This window comes from Podarcis filfolensis (assembly GCF_964270895.1).
Source record: "Podarcis filfolensis genome assembly, chromosome: 7".
Taxonomy (NCBI): Eukaryota; Metazoa; Chordata; class Lepidosauria; order Squamata; family Lacertidae; genus Podarcis; species Podarcis filfolensis.
The window spans coordinates 42453913-42470040 of NC_139603.1; the positions used below are offsets into that span (position 1 = coordinate 42453913).

Sequence of the window (16128 nt, forward strand, 5' to 3'; positions counted from 1 at the left end):
ACCTCTCTGGGCTTGTTGGAAAGATTAATAAATTAATGGCAATGAAGCACTCTGTACACTAAAAAGTAATTATGATGTGATTTTAGTGTTTGGAGCTAAGCCAGCTAGGTGACATCCAAGACAGCAACTGGAGACAGTATCTTTGCTTTAACACCAGACAGAAAGGCCTTTCCTTTCATATTTAGTGTTTTCATACGAGTGTTTCACCTGCTCAGTGATACAGAATAAAAAAAACCTGGTCCTAAACAAAATAGATTTCAGTGGAAAGAGATGCAATGGAATGAGATTATTAATCTGTGTGGTGGACTATGAACACTCTGTGAACCAGGGGACTGCAGATGGAAAGGATTTTAGCCATCTTCTTGCTTGACAAGATGCATTGCAACTGTTGAGCAGTGGGGAACATTTTCCCTACAAAGCGTCACTCACCCATGGAAAAAGTTGCTTAATAAGTCAAAGTCCAAAATATGTAACTTTATATGTATAACAGTACAGCTACAAAAAACTGGGTAAAAGTGAGCAAAAATTTGAAACAATTCAATTGAAAATACACAGATATCTATCCATCTATCATCTGTCTGTCTGTCTGTCTCTGTCTGTCTGTCCGTCCGTCCGTCTGTCTGTCCGTCTGTCTGGCGTAATAGCCAATGGTAGGTGGGGTTCAGCCAAAAGTGTGTCAGGTTTACTGCACTGTAGGACTGCCTAGTTCTCTCTTGGGTGCTCTCAAACTTCCCTCTGCCACTTTATCTCTGTGGGCCTTCTCCAGGGTTACATGAAAGAGAAACCACATCAGAGCTTGATAGACCACAGGATCTAGCAGGTTGAATGAAATGTGGCTGCCAGGTTTGTACCTCAGAGATCCAAGCATTTTAACATTTTACCAAGACAACCAATTGTCTGAGAAACTTCACACTTACGGTTATAATACGGGGGGGGGGGGGGATGATTTTTTTTTTTAATGCTGTCTCTCCTAGTGATGTGAACTACTACTAATACAATACAGTGGTACCTCTGGTTGTGAACGGGATCCGTTCTGGAGGCCTGTTCGCAACATGAAAAGAGCGCAACCCACAGTGGTGCGTCTGTGCACGCACGGGTTGCAATCGCCACTTCTGCACATGCGCATGACATCATTTTGCGCTTCTGCGCATGCGTGAGCAGCAAAACCCGGAAGTAACCCTTTCCGGTACTTCCAGGTCGCCGCGGGATGTAACCTGAAAGAACGTAACATGAAGCGGACGTAACATGAGGTATGACTATATGTTTCTTTTTTACAAAGTTCTTTTACAGACTTTTTGTGCAAATACATAAAATATAATGGTTTCATGTTAAAGAAAATAGAATATGTTTGGATTCACCCTCAAATAAAATAATTATTAACATTCATTTTAAAAATAAAGAAAATAAACCTTAGATTCATTTGGCTGATATATATTGACTGTGATTGGATGATCATATCTTAGCTTAATAAGCCAATATAAGAACCAATATTTGTGGAGTGTACATAGCACCTTTGCTTCTTGCGTAACGAGAGCTGGCAAACAAACCAGGAAGTCTTCCACCAAACTACTGTTTTGTGTTTTGTCCAAAACGGAAAACTATGGGTGATAGCTTTGGAACAAGCCAGGATACAGTTTGAGCATGGCTTAATACCCTGACTTTCAAAACAGAAATATACAGTTAATGGAATGCTTCCTGGTTTTCTTGCCAGCTCGTATGAAGGGTGGAGCAAAGGGGCGGTATGTGTGGTTTATTAAGCTACGATCATACAAAGTACTCTGTTGGGTTTCTCCTTCAGGAGCAAATTACAGTATCCTAGACAGTGGTGGAGCTTCATGCTCCAGCACTGGGGGGCGGAGAACAGGCGGGGTGGGGCTGGGGTGCATCCCAGGGGCGTGGAGACCGCCCGCAGGCGGGTGGCACCCAGCGCGGGCAGGGGGGAGCAGCCGCGATGGCACCCTACTGGGATCACACTGCCGGGGGCGGTGTGCTCCCCCCACACTCCTCTTCCTCCGCCAGTGATCCTAGATTTAGTAAACAAATATAACTTGCCAGCAGATACAACTATTCTGAAGAACAAAGAACAGGAAAGGACACCCAGAAATCTAACTTAAGTCTCAGGCTTTAATCTTTTATGCTGTTCCATTAAAATGCACCAAGTAAAGTTATAGAATTCAACCAGTGGAAGTATTTAGGTGAAATCAACTTATTAATAAATTATTGTTGTAACATTAGTTGCACTTTCTCAAATATTCACTCGTCTAGTTTCTACCTTTGCTTTCCTAAGGTTCATCTTTGGGCAAAATTTGGCCAACATCTGAATCTACATGCTGTTCTCTGCATATAGCTGCTCTTTTTGATAATCTGCTTTGATTATACCTTTCAACATTTCATACTGAGATGATTTTTCCTTTAAAAACATAATCATTAAGGGGGAAGCAGTCTTTCTATACACAGTTAACTAGGAGACAGCTCCATTGAGACTTACATCTGAGTAGGCATGTAGAGTGGCAGTCTCACAAAACATAGTGGGCTCAGGCATGTATGAACAGGACTGAAATTAAGGTTATTTTTCTAAGTAGTCTTATGACAATGTGTAGGATAGCATGGAAAAAATCAATGCAGTTCTGCACATCTGTCACTTGATCAGATATTAATTAATTGGCACATTTCCACAAATTCAACACCATCACCATTCACATGGATGTTTTGGATCTGGCACATACCACAAAACAAATATTATATGCTGAAAGATAGCTCAGTCAGTAGAGCATGAGACTCTTAATCTAATGGTTTTCAGTTCAAAAGGGGGTTGGACTAGATGACACTTATGGTCCCTTCCAACTCTGCAATTCTATGGTTCTATGTCTTCTGTCCCTGTTAAGAAATCGTTTAAGGAAAAGAAAACATGGAAAACAATCCTTAATGGTCCATTTAAGACCAAGGAGGAAAACCAAATTTGCTTTATTATCTTTTTTTAAAAAGCAGTTTCCTAAGTCTTTAAAGCTATTTTTATGAGTCAGATCTGTTATTGCAGCAACATTTGTAATGTTTTCAAGCAAAGAGTTTATTCACTAAGTTTGAATCCTCAGTTAAGGATAATGGTTTAAGAATATGCCAGATCAAATTAATCCAAAATTATCTCTGTACAACCTTCATTGTTTTTCTTCAAACATTCTTTGAGATATTAATTTAAAATTTAACAACTAAATGGTCTTAATTACAGTCATACCTTGGATACTGAACGCCCTGGAACTCGGACGTTTTGGCTCCCGAATGCTGCAAACCTGGAAGTGATTGTTCCGGTTTGTGAACGTGCTTTTGGAACCCGAACGTCCACCGCAATTTGGTTTTTGAACATTTTAGAAGTCAAATGGGACTTCCGGAATGGATTCCATTCGACTTCCAAGGTACGACAGTATAGAAATATTGAATAATGTGATAAATTTGTTGTTGATTTTGAAATCTCATCTAACATAGTAATCCTGTCCCCTGAATTCACTGACTGGAGGAGGTTAGGATTGGGTGGAGGCTCCTATTTGCCCCTGAAGAAGTGCTCTGTCGGTAGGGAGGTCATGTCTGTTGGAAGCCTCTGCTGGATCCATTTTGGGAGGAGGCTCTAGGATTGAATCTCTTTTACACAATAAGGAGTAATATTAGTTTATAATTGATATTTGCATAGCTTGAAGTATGTGACACACAAATGATACCACCTGAAAGCTGTCCTAGGATATCAAAAAACAAATGGCACTAAATGTACAAGAATTTTAAAATTATGTTAATGTTCAGTAATGAAATATCCATTATAAGACAACACTTTCTTTCTGGCTGGTATGCAAATAGAAAAATAGAACATTATCTTAAAATGTGAACCATTTTATGGCTCCAAGCCCTAGGCAGTGTAACGCTTGCATCTCTCTTTACCTGTTCCTGCCATTGAGAGACAGTGTGAAAGGCATGCAGGTTGCTATCTCAGCAACACATAGGGACAAAGTTGTTGAGTGGCTAGAGCACACTGTGTGGGCCACTGAAGTCAAGATTTCCACCTACACTGGGGCAGTGTTAGAAACTAGAATAGAAGAGCTAGGAGCCAACTACTTCCTGGAACCTGGGTTGTGGGCGCCAAAACAGAATGGCTAGTCGCCATGGGGGGGGGGGTCAGCAACACTTTTTATTTATCATTTTGATAAGCATGAACTAATACGCAATTCACATAAGTGACGCATTGGTAATACTACATTTTAAACAGAAATTGTTAATACATTTGTTAATTGTTAAGAAATTGTTAATAATTTGGTGTTTACAATAAAAATATTGGTAATTAGTACTATGCTTCAGTTTTCAAAACACCCTACTCTTTATTGTTAAATTCCTTAACATACTGCCTATCCTTAACATATACTTTGAGGCTTCAAGGCACATACATTTCAATAATCCTTAAGTGTCAGCCAGGCGCAAAAAATGGCACCCAGACCTTTTGAGGTGCTCGCAAATGGAGAATCTCTAGGCGTGAAATGCACCTGGTGCCCTGCTAGTTTCAAACCCTGCACTGGGGGCAGCAATTACTCACTAGCTATGTATTGAATGTCTGTCTATAGGGTATACATGCTATTTCATTGATTGTATCAGGTCTATGGAATGCCCTCACTGTTGAAATTCAAGAGGCCTCAACTGTATTGGCATTTGGATGGCTCTTGATGATGAACCTGTTTATTTAAGTATCTTCCTGATGCCTTGAACTGGGTCTGGGTTTTACTACTGTATTATTATTATTATTATTATTATTATTATTATTATTATTATTTATTAAATTTGTAAAAACTCCTTCATCTGAAGATCACAGGGCAGTTCACAACATAAAAATACAAATGAGAACACAAGATACCTAATAAAAACAAGACCAAGAACAAACCAATAATCCCATCCTCCCACAAACACATTCAAAAGGACACGGAATGTTAATCAGCCAAAGGACTGGTTAAAAAGAAATGTTTTCGCCTGGCACCTAAAGATATGTAATGAAGGCGACAGGAGAGTCTCCCAAGGGAGAGCATTCCACAGGCAGGGAGCCATGGCATAAAAGGCCCGTTTTCGTGTTGCCAGCCTCCAGACCTCTCATGGAGGAAGAACACAATGAAGGGCTCAGATGGTGATTGAAAGGTCTGGGTCGGTTCATATGGAGATGTGGTTCTTGAGGCACTGTGGCCCTGGGCCATTTAATGCTTTATAGGTAAAAATCAGTGCTTTAAATTAGGCCCAGAAACTAATTGGCAACTGGGCAAGGATTGGTGTAATATGCTCAAACCGTCTTGCCCCAGTGAGCAACCTGGATGCTGAATTCTGCACCAGCTGAAATTTCCAAACTATCTTCAGAGGCAGCCCTACGTACAACGTGGTGCAGTAATCTAACCTAGAGATTACCAGACCATAGACTGAATTAGTTAGGCTATCTCTGTCCAGTCGGAGCTGGTGGAAGGCACACCATAGCACAGTCGCCACTTGAACCTCAAGCAATAACAATGGATGCAGAAGTATCCCCAAGCTACATACCCACTCCTTCAGAGGGAGTATAACCCAATCAAGAGCAGGCAACCTCCCATCCATCTGGTCTAGGGAACCGCCCACTAGCAGTGCCTCAAACTCATCTGGATTGTGCTTCAGTTTGTTGCTCTATTACTAAGGCAAGACAAGGGTCCAATACATCCACTGCCACACCTGCAGATGTAAAGGAGCTGTGTGTCGTCAGCATAATGTCAGCATATTGCTAACTACAGATAAACTACAGATGACCCTAGTCAGCAGTTTCATGTGGATGTTAAAAAGCACAGGGGATAAAATTGCTACTGATATTTTTGATAAATATGAGTTTTGTAAACTCGGGCATTATGTAATATGTATGTAAATAAATGATACTCCTGGCATGAAGGGCAATGGCTGGCTGTTGGTGCTGGGCCTGTTTTATAAAAACAAAAAGTGAAAAAACAAAGTAATATTTACAGTGAATGTTATGTTTACTCATTAGCATTAAAAGGGACAACATGGAGGCATAATTTTAAACTTTTCTGAAAAATCACAGGGAGGGTACTACTCACAAAAGCAGTAAATCACTCTGCATGTTCCAAAGAAAGTTAAAAGATGGTAACAAACCAATCCTAGGAATAGTTGCACCCCCTTGAGACTATTTATTTCTGAACAGAACTTTAAGAATGCTTAACTGGTTCTAAAATTTACCCATTAACATTTATATTTTATATGCAGATTAGGAATTCAGGCCACAGTTGTATATGCAGTTACCTGGGAGTATACCTCATTGAACACAGTGGAACCTACTTGAGTAAACACGCACAGTACTGTAATGCATGTTACCAAGAACATCTCTTAAATGTGGTTCAACTTTCCAAGCACTTGCTGAACACATCCCTACAAATTGAAAATAATTATTTTATGCATGTGCAAACAAATAGTTTTTCTTCTTCTAGACATATACCCTCAATATCTAAAGATAATTCTGTACCAACTATGTTTGCAAACAGTGTCAAAATATTTAAAGCTTAATCGTCTTTAACAAGTTGAAACTTACATAACAGACATAATACTAGTTCACAGCTAGTAGCATAATATGCCCTTAATATATTCACTCTGCCACACAAAGGGCAAAACAACCATCAATACAGAATTAAAAATGGCACAGGTCAATTTCTGTTAGCCTAAAAAAATGTCAATCACCACTCTATCCCAAAGGTCCAGATAAACAGTAGAGCTTCTTCTTCCACTCTAAACCTTCCTGTTCTACCTAAATGTGCTAATCTAATTAACATTTATTTCTTAACTTGTCCATAATACACTACAAAATCTATGCAAAATCTATCCCCAAGCAATGACATAAAATGCTACAACTGCATTTTTTCAAATGTGGTTGACAAACCTGTTATTTCTTTTAATATCGTCACACATCTTTATAAAAAATAATAGAAGAAACTCTAGAATAGGAAACACTCTCCTAGAAAATGCATACCTCAAACTAAGTATATATTAAAGAACTAAAAACATCAGATAAATCGTTAGCTATACATTAAGAAAAGTTCACAAACACCAGCAACAAAAATTATAACTCTGTTATAGAGCCAGAACTAATATAATAGAATTTGTTTAGCTTAAAACAGAAATGTAATTGTTATGAAAACAATTATATTGTAATATAATTGTTTTCATAACAACAATAAACGTTGGACATAGTTTAGCGGGATGTCTGCTTTAAATTATGATGCCTATATGTAACTGAATCCGTAGCATATTTACTTATAATTAAATCTCACTCATTTCAGTGCTGCATGCTTACCAGAGAGTAAGCCACACTAAACTTAGTGAGAACTAATCATTCATCAGTATGGGTATGGAAGTTACTGATGGACTCAAGTGCCCAGATTTGATCCTCCCCCCCCCGCCCCATCCCAAGTATGTGTATGCAGGCAGGCAGGCAGCACAATAATTCCTCATTGAATGCCCATTCAAAGGAGCTCTGCTTTGCTCCCTCCCTAACTATTTTTTTTAAAAGGTCTTAAAAGACCTGGACATTTCAGTCTGCTTTTAACTATTTTCTATAGTTTCTATTTTATGGTTATAGTTTTCACTGTTAATTGTATTTTTATTTTGATATGGATTATTTACCGCTGTTTCAGTTATAAGCATTCTGCTGTTTCATGTTTCTGTTTTGTAAACTGCACTGAGAATTGCTTCATACATATGGGAGGAGGGGAGAAACCACGTATCTGTTGCAGTGTGAGAGGATACTGCCTAATATATGCATCAAAGCAGAGTAAAGCTTCGCCGCCTGTTACAATGTAGGCTAGCTAGAATCTTAAATATGATTTTTCTTTTTCAGAGAGAGAGAAAAATACTTTATCAAGTTTAAATCACTGCAGAGTACACTTCAAATCAAGAACACACAAGAGTTATTTTCAGTTGAAAGAAATTTTGGGAAACAAATGCAATTATTTGCTGAGGCATTTCCTCATTTTGGACAGCCATATCCCATTTACCAACTATTACTAAATACAAATTAAATGGATTTAATAAACGATAGATGCCTGACATTTCACTTTATGTATTTTTAATTTTATTTTTAAAACAAAGCAATTTGGTGTCACAAAACCACAATTTTCATCCAACTTTGGAGTTCCTCCATAGAAATCAAGTGCCATTTGTTGTTTGGTAGCCAAGAACCTACTTTAGGGGATCCACGTTGCTTGCAAGTGCACACTGGGATTCTTCCCCCCCCCCCTTTGAAAAGCAGTCTTGCCATTGGTTTCACATTGCTTTTGACACATCTATAATTTTCAGAAATTCTTTGCCATGTAGCATGAGGGAACTCTTGCTTGAGAAAATTCAAGCCATTTTGGTGCTGTTTTGGAACTACTTACAAGAGTGTAGGTGGTATTTAACTAAGTTTTACTCAGAGCAGACCCATTAAATGTGACTAAGTTAGGCCCATTAATTTCAGTATGTCTCCTCAGAGTAAAATTTAGTTGAATACTACCCTATGGGTGGAATTCAACATCACACTATTAGAATACTTCTGCCACTGCAACCCTGTGCTCTTAGATCCCGAATACTGAACATCTCACACAGTGCTCAAGACAGACAAGAAATTCAAACATTTTAAAAACCATGTAACTTTAAAAAAATCACTAGTTCTATAGAGGTAAACCACTTTGGTTCTGTAAAAATGTGCAGAGGTGCAACGAAGAGAAGATGGCCTTAATGATACCCAAATATGCATAATACCACAGAACAGCAGCTAAAACACTGACTTGTTTTTCCCCTAAGCATGATTTCATCTAAAATCTGTATCCTTTACAAATTTATTTCATGTGAATACACCCAAGTAAACATATCATAAATAATTTCATTTCCAGGTATTTGATACATCTTGTGCCTTTGCTCTTTTTCAAAGGAAGCCAAAAGCGCCAAAAACAAAACTCTAAGATCAACCCTGGTTTCCAAGCTTGGCATGGTTCCAGAAAGGATCCAGCGCCCAACTTGATTTAAAAACAGATCATTGAAAATATTTTTATACTGGAGAAAGGATGACCTTTAAGAGAGCTGCATTCTTTACTTGTACAACATCCTGTCTTTTAGACCTAGATCAAGCTTGTCATCTTCTGATGTGGTAATTTTCTTTACAAGGAAACCACATACAAATACCTCACTGTACAAGAGTCATGTAAAATCTCTCTAGATTACCGGTAATTATAACGCATTACAAAGGGATGCAAAAGTTAAGGAAGCAGTAGCTTCACATTTACATCTTTGAAAGAAAATTCAACATCATTTAATTTGGTTAAACATTTGAAGCTCATCGTTTTTTTATAATTTCTGTCAAATGAGAGCCAACAAACAAACAAGCAAACAAGCAAACAAGCAAACAAGCAAACAAACAAACAAACTGTATGCAGGTAGTTTTCTAGATAACTGCATTTGAGACAAATTTATAACTACAACAAAGCCATTCTTCTAAAAATAGAAATCCCAAGTGTTCAAAATGGAAAATGAACCAGTCCAGAGTATCAGGCTCCCATCCTATAAACCCCTACCAGTGGGTAAGTCCCACTGAACTCAGAGTTACTTCTGATAAGGCATGCACAGGATCACAGTTTTAGAAACAAGCAATGAGGCAGCAGCTGCCTGTCCAAAACCTCTCTCCTTAGAATAATCAGAAGATGCTCCATTGTAAGTAGATACAATGAACGACAGAAAGACAACTTCATACTAGAAGCAAAATGAAACATTTCTTCCCCAAGCAATACAGCTACTTACATATAAAAAAAAAGAAATGCTAGATACTGTCAGTATTCACAAGCCATGAAGAACAAATGTTTGAATCTTAAGATAAGTTAGCTTAAGAAAAGTTCATATAGGAAAGTTTCTCAGCCTCTCCTGCAGCTAACTGTTCCCTCAATAAAAGCCTCTCTGGACAGTCAGAAGGATCTCCTGAATAATATGTGCAGAGAGCCACTGGGGGAGGAAGAACTCACCCCAAATCAGGCCTGGCTGCTAAAGTAGGCTAGCTTAAGCATGTTCACAGAAGGAAAGTTGACAGTGTTCAGTAGGGGCCCCTGAATTACTAGTAGCTTTCAGGAGACATAGGTGGCTGCAATGGTGAGAGGGATAGGAGATGTAGGATGTAAGCCTAAGCATTTTAACTATAAAAGAATGATTATCCAAATATGCCTTAACTGAACATTACTCAAACATGCCACCAGGAAAATACAACCACCAGCAAAATAATAAACAGATCCATCTCAAATCTGCAAACATTACACTATTTATTCATATTGGTTTTATCTGGTCTCCTGCAATAAATAATACCACAAAGGTGCTGCAAAATTTGTTAATCCAGGAATCTGAAATCCACATAGTCCTTGACTGCTTTTCATTATATAACGCTTCCTCACGAACAGAAAATGCAGCACTATGGGTAGTATTTTTTTCTATACATTTTATACTTTGCCAAACAAAATTATCCAATGATAAAGTCAATAATAATAAATTTATCCCAAAGTGTAAGCCTTCCAAATGGTAAACAAGTCATTCCATGCTTTTTAAACATTGCAAGGGGGAGGAAGAGGGCAGAGTACTTTTAAATCTTACCTGTGTGTAGTCAAAGTCAGAAAGGGGAGCTATACTCTTGATGTAGTCCGCTCGAAATTGGTTTTCTTGGTTGGCCAGTGGAACTGGAGGTATTAAAGTGCTCATTGCTGAAACTATGGTCTAGAATAAGCAAAGGAACAGGACATATTAACAGAGATAAATCACACACAGAATTACTAGGTGATTTAGACTTATCTGAACAACAGGGTCTCCTCTGCAATCACAATCCTAATCACTAAGTATATACATTTAAGGAATAAAAATGTTTTCTTACCACAATTGCATCTTTTACATTTTTCCGAATATCCAGAATTTTCTGTTTCTTTTCTCTGTATGAAATCAAACACAAATCAATTTAGCCAAGTTGTTGTGAGTGTTCACCTGCTACTGAGATGCTGAAGTTCAAATTTTAATAGCTGTTTCCCCCCCTAATATTTCATAGCGGAAAATGTAGTGTACAATTTTAATCAAAATAAATTATTTATATTTCTTCCACACGACAAATAACAATGTATAAGCATTTTTAAAAAAGGGGTGGAGGGGTTATTTTAAAAAACTGCTTACTTTTACCATGAACTGACTCAAATTCTACATTTCTGAAAATGTCTAATCACAAAATATGGCATTCTCAGAAAAATCTGACATAAATAATACAGTCTACAGACACTTTATAACAAAACACCATCATGTTAAACTGATTTATTTTTTATTAACTTTAAAAATGGGGATAGTTCAAATATGTACTTGACACACACACACATCTATATCTATATCTACATCTACACACACACGACCTAATATATTGTTAATACTCAGGCAATATTTAGTTATTTGCTGTTGTAAGAAGTAGTCGCCATGTTGTTGCTATACAAGGGCCTATTAAACACTGCAGTAGCAACAGTGTAAAATACAGCAGAAGGACCAGGAGAGGAAAAATAAGGAATTCATGCCTCTCTTAATATATATGAGCAGTAATATCCATGCTAATAGGGTAAGTTGATGGAGGTAAATTACCAACAAGCTACATACAAAGGATAAGAAAGATCTGTTAACCAGTTTGGCTTAATGTGTTTCTAATGCATCTTGTTGGGGTTTGTGTGTGGGTTTTTTCTCTCCACCCCCCTCCAAATAAGAAGAATTCTTACTCTGAATTAAATCCATTTACATGCAAGATCCTCATCTGCTTGACAATAGTGCTTTTTCCTGACTCACCAGCCCCTGAAAAAGAAGAAAAATGTGTGATGTATACATTTAGGGGAGGGGAAAATGGGGAAAGACAGAATGGAAGCATCTCTGTTTTCCTAAAACGTTCAACTCTTCTCTATACATACCTAGGGCAATTTGTGCATTTCACGCACACAGAATTTATAAAGCAGGTCTGCATTCTTTCCATCTCATTTTCTCTTGCACATAAATAGTATAGTTTGCTTGCCTGCCATGGGAAACTGAACTGCACCACTGCGCCCTCATCGCCCTCCCCCACCAAAAAGCCGTTCTTCCTTACCCAGCAGAAGCAAACGGTGTGTGGCTTTATAAGCCAGTCGCTCTTTCTGCAACTGCTTCTCTATTTTTTTGTTGGCTTCTCGCTGTGCTTTCTCATCAATTCGCTGATCCTCCGTTTTGCTGTTGCCCAAACACCCCATTGCTATCGCTTAGGGTGGATGTCAGACTGAACAGGATTATAAATAAATAATGCAAAGAAATAAATTTTAACGGATGATATTTATATCCCTGTGATGGTATCTTTCCTCTTTTCTTCCCCACCAGTTGTTCAAATAAAATGGTTTCTGGTCGTTTCTGATCACGGTTGGTTTCTTTTTCCTCCCCCAAAGGGATGCAGAGAAGCTTCCGGGAGAGGTAAGTGTTTTTTAAAACAGAACAAAAATCTGTACAAAAAAAACCCCCCTAACACACAGTGAAAAGGAAAAGGGCTCCTCCTGGAAACCTAATGCTGGCTTTCTCTCAGCGCCACACGCACGCGCGCGCGCGCGCGCACACACACACATACAGAAGAGAGAGAGAGAGAGAGAGAGAGAGAGAGAGAGAGAGAGAGAGAGAGAGGCGCCCTCGCGCACACACACACTTACAATCCCTATATTTCTCTGTAAAGGTCTATTTTTGTCCTTGTAACTCAGCACTGCCCCTTTCTGTGAGACCAGGAAGTAGTCAAAGTACAAACGCTGCAGGAGAGGAGGGGGGAGGGCGAGAAGTGAGAGCTGGATTCTATGGAGCGTGCTAACTCTGGGTTTTTTTTTTATAATCCAAATCCTTAAACAGGGTATGAGGGAAATTGGGGGGGGGGGTGACAGAGTCCAGCGGAGCTACTAATTTTAAAAATCTGCTCTACATCACAAAATCGCCGCTTCAAAAAATCTGACACGTGAATTCCATTTTGATCCATTGTCCCCATGTGTTAATGCATATAGCACACGGAACAAGTTGAGCCTAGGCTAAATTCACCACCCATTTTCCTTCCCTAATGTCTCTAGGTGGTCCTTGTAGAAACATGAATTCTTATATACAAGATTGCTGTATGTTTTCAATCTCCACCCCCCCACCCCCCATTCCTATAGATTAAGGGTGTTGGAAACCGGCATATTCAGGAGGATGGGATTCTACCAGATTTCAGAAATGTTGGGAGTTAAACAAACGGCTAAGTGCTAAATATAAGGGTAGTACAGCAGATTTGCATACAGTCAATAAAAAGCACATTAATGGAAGGAGTTACTTTTCAGAGCTGACCAGGGAATGAGTTAGTGTGAAAGTTGCAAGGCAGAACATAGGAATACAGTGAGGGGGGAAAGTATTTGATCCTCTGCTAAATTTGCCTGTTTGCCCTCTGACGAATAAATGACCAGTCCACAATTTTAATGATGGGTTTATTGTAGCTGTGAGAGACAGAACAACAACAGGAAAACCCCCAGAAACCCAGAAGACAAAAGTCAGAGGTTGATGTGCGTTATAATGAGTGAAATAAGTATTTGATCCCTTTGCAAAAGATGACTTATTACTTGGTTGCAAAACCCTTGTTGGCAATTACAGAGGTCAGACGTTTCTTGTAGGTGGCCACCAGATTTGCACACATCTCAGGAGGTATTTTGTCCCACTCCTCTTTGCAGATCCTCTCCAAGTCAGTAAGATTTTCAGGCTGATGTGTAGCTACTCGAACCTTCAGCTCCTTCCACAGATTTTCGATGGGATTAAAGTCTGGAGACTGGCTAGGCCACTCCAGGACCTTCGTGTGCTTCTTCTTGAGCCACTCCTTTGTTGCCTTGGCCGTGTGTTTTGGGTCACTGTCATGCTGGAATACCCACCCTTGACCCATTTTCAATGCCCTAGCTGAGGGAAGGAGGTGCTCACCCAAGATTTGATGATACATGGTCCTGTCCATCGTCCCTTCGATGCAGTGAAGGTGTCTTGTCCCCTTAGCAGAAAAACACCCCCAAGCATAATATGTCCCCCTCTATGTTTGATGGTGGGGATGGTGTTCTTGGAGTCGTAGGCAGCATTCCTCCTCCTCCAAACACGGCGAGTTGAGTTGATGCCAAAGAGCTCGATTTTGGTTTCATCTGACCACAACACTTTCACCCAGTTCTCCTCCGGGTCATTCAGATGTGCATTGGCAAACTGCAGACGGGCCTGTACATGTGCTGTCATGAGCAAGGGGACCTTGCGGGCTCTGCAAAACCTCAGTCCTTCATGGCATAGTGTGTTACCAACTGTTTTCATGGTGACTATGGTCCCAGCTGCCCTGAGATCATTGACAAATTCCCCTCCATGTAGTTCTGGGCTGCTTCATCACCGTTCTCATGATGATTGCAAATCCATGAGATGAAATCTTGCATGGAGCCCCAGACCAAGGGAGGTTGACAGTTATTTTGTGTTTCTTTCATTTGCGAATTATTGCACTGGCTGTTATCACCTTCTCACCAAGCTGCTTGGCTGGGCTACAAACTGGCTTGTAGCCCAGTCCAGCCTTGTGCAAGTCTACAATCTTGTCCCTGACATCTTTGGACAGCTCTCTTGGTAATGGTAGCTACTTTGGAATCTGCTAGATTGATTGCTTCTGTCGACAGGTGCCTTTTGTACAGGTACTGTAACGAGCTGGGACTACAGGTAAGACCTCTCCCTTACAGCAGGTGCTTCTAATCTCAGCTCGTTACATACAGTGAAGAAACCAGGTAGCCTGACATCTGGCTGGTTGATGGGGGTTCAAATACTTATTTCACTCATTATAATGCACATCAATCTCTGACTTTTGTCTTCTTGATTTCTCTGTTGTTATTCTATCTCTCACAGCTACAATAAACCGACCATTAAAATTATGGACTGGTCATTTCTTCGTCAGAGGGCAAACGGGCAAATTTAGCAGGGGATCAAATACTTTTCCCCCTCACTGTAGCTGGCGGTGATTTCAATAACCAATGTTTCATGAATAAGATAGCTCATTCACAGTCTACAACAAAACCAATGCACTCTACAATCTGCCTCACTCAGATTATTTAAACAGCATTTTAAACAAAAAATGCAAAAAGCTTTGTACTAACCACAAAAAGGAATTGGGCCAAAAAGGAAATATCATATTCCAATGGACCAGTGAGTCCAATCCCCTCTGCTGTCTCCTACATTGTTCTCATCCTGAAGACGGTGGGAGAGGTAAATGCATAAAATCATAAAATTGGAAAGCTGGAAAGAACCCCAAGGGTAATCTAGACCACCACCCCTGCAATGCAGGAATCACAGCTAAAGCGTCCATGACAGATGGCCATCCAACCTCTGCTTAAAAACCTCCGAGGAAGGAGACCCCCACCTCCCAAGGGAGTTTGTTCCACTGTTTAACAGCTCTTACTATGAGAAGGATGTTTAGTTGGAATCTCCTTTCTTGGAATGTGAATCCATTGGTTTGGGTCCTACCCTCCAGAGCAGGAGAAAACAAGCTTGCTTCATCCTCCATATGACAGCCCTTTAGATATTTGAAAATGGCTATCATACTTCCTCTCAGTCTCCTCTTTCCCAGGCTAAACATACCCAACTCCCTTAACCGCTCCTCATAAGGCTTTGTTTCCAGACCCCTTCATCATCTTTGTTGCCCTCCTCGGTACACTTTCCAGCTTGTCAATATTCTTCTTAAATTGTGGCACCCAGAACTGGACACAGTATTTCAGGTGTGGTCTGACCAAGGCAGAATAGTGTGGTACTATTACTTCCCTTGACCTGGTCACGGACTAGGGAAACTAAATTCCCAACAACTCCAGCAGAAAAACAATACTGCCAACATTACCATGGTACCAAATCTTCATGTTGCAAACAGCTGGAAGAAGGAAAAGAGGCCCAGCGGACCTTATCTAGCTTCCATTTGCCTTGAGCGATGTGATTCTTGGAAGAGGGAGGCAGGGTAACAAAACCAAGGAAGGAACAGTCTACTCGTGGTGCGTTTGCCTGCCTCAATTCTATGGGATGAAAGAGGGTTTTTAAAAT

General features: G+C 39.7%; 1 protein-coding gene across 1 annotated transcript in view; it reads right to left on the reverse strand.

The window, feature by feature from the left end:
• Nucleotides 1-16128, reverse strand: part of GNAL (G protein subunit alpha L) — a 118031-nt gene that overhangs the window by 69080 nt on the left and 32823 nt on the right. Inside the window, exons 2-4 of the mRNA XM_083622615.1 lie at nt 11796-11868; nt 10925-10979; nt 10651-10770 (exon numbers count right to left, since the gene is read on the reverse strand). Of these exons, the coding sequence (XP_083478741.1) occupies nt 10651-10770; nt 10925-10979; nt 11796-11868 (248 nt within the window). The remainder of the gene's footprint in view (nt 1-10650; nt 10771-10924; nt 10980-11795; nt 11869-16128) is intronic.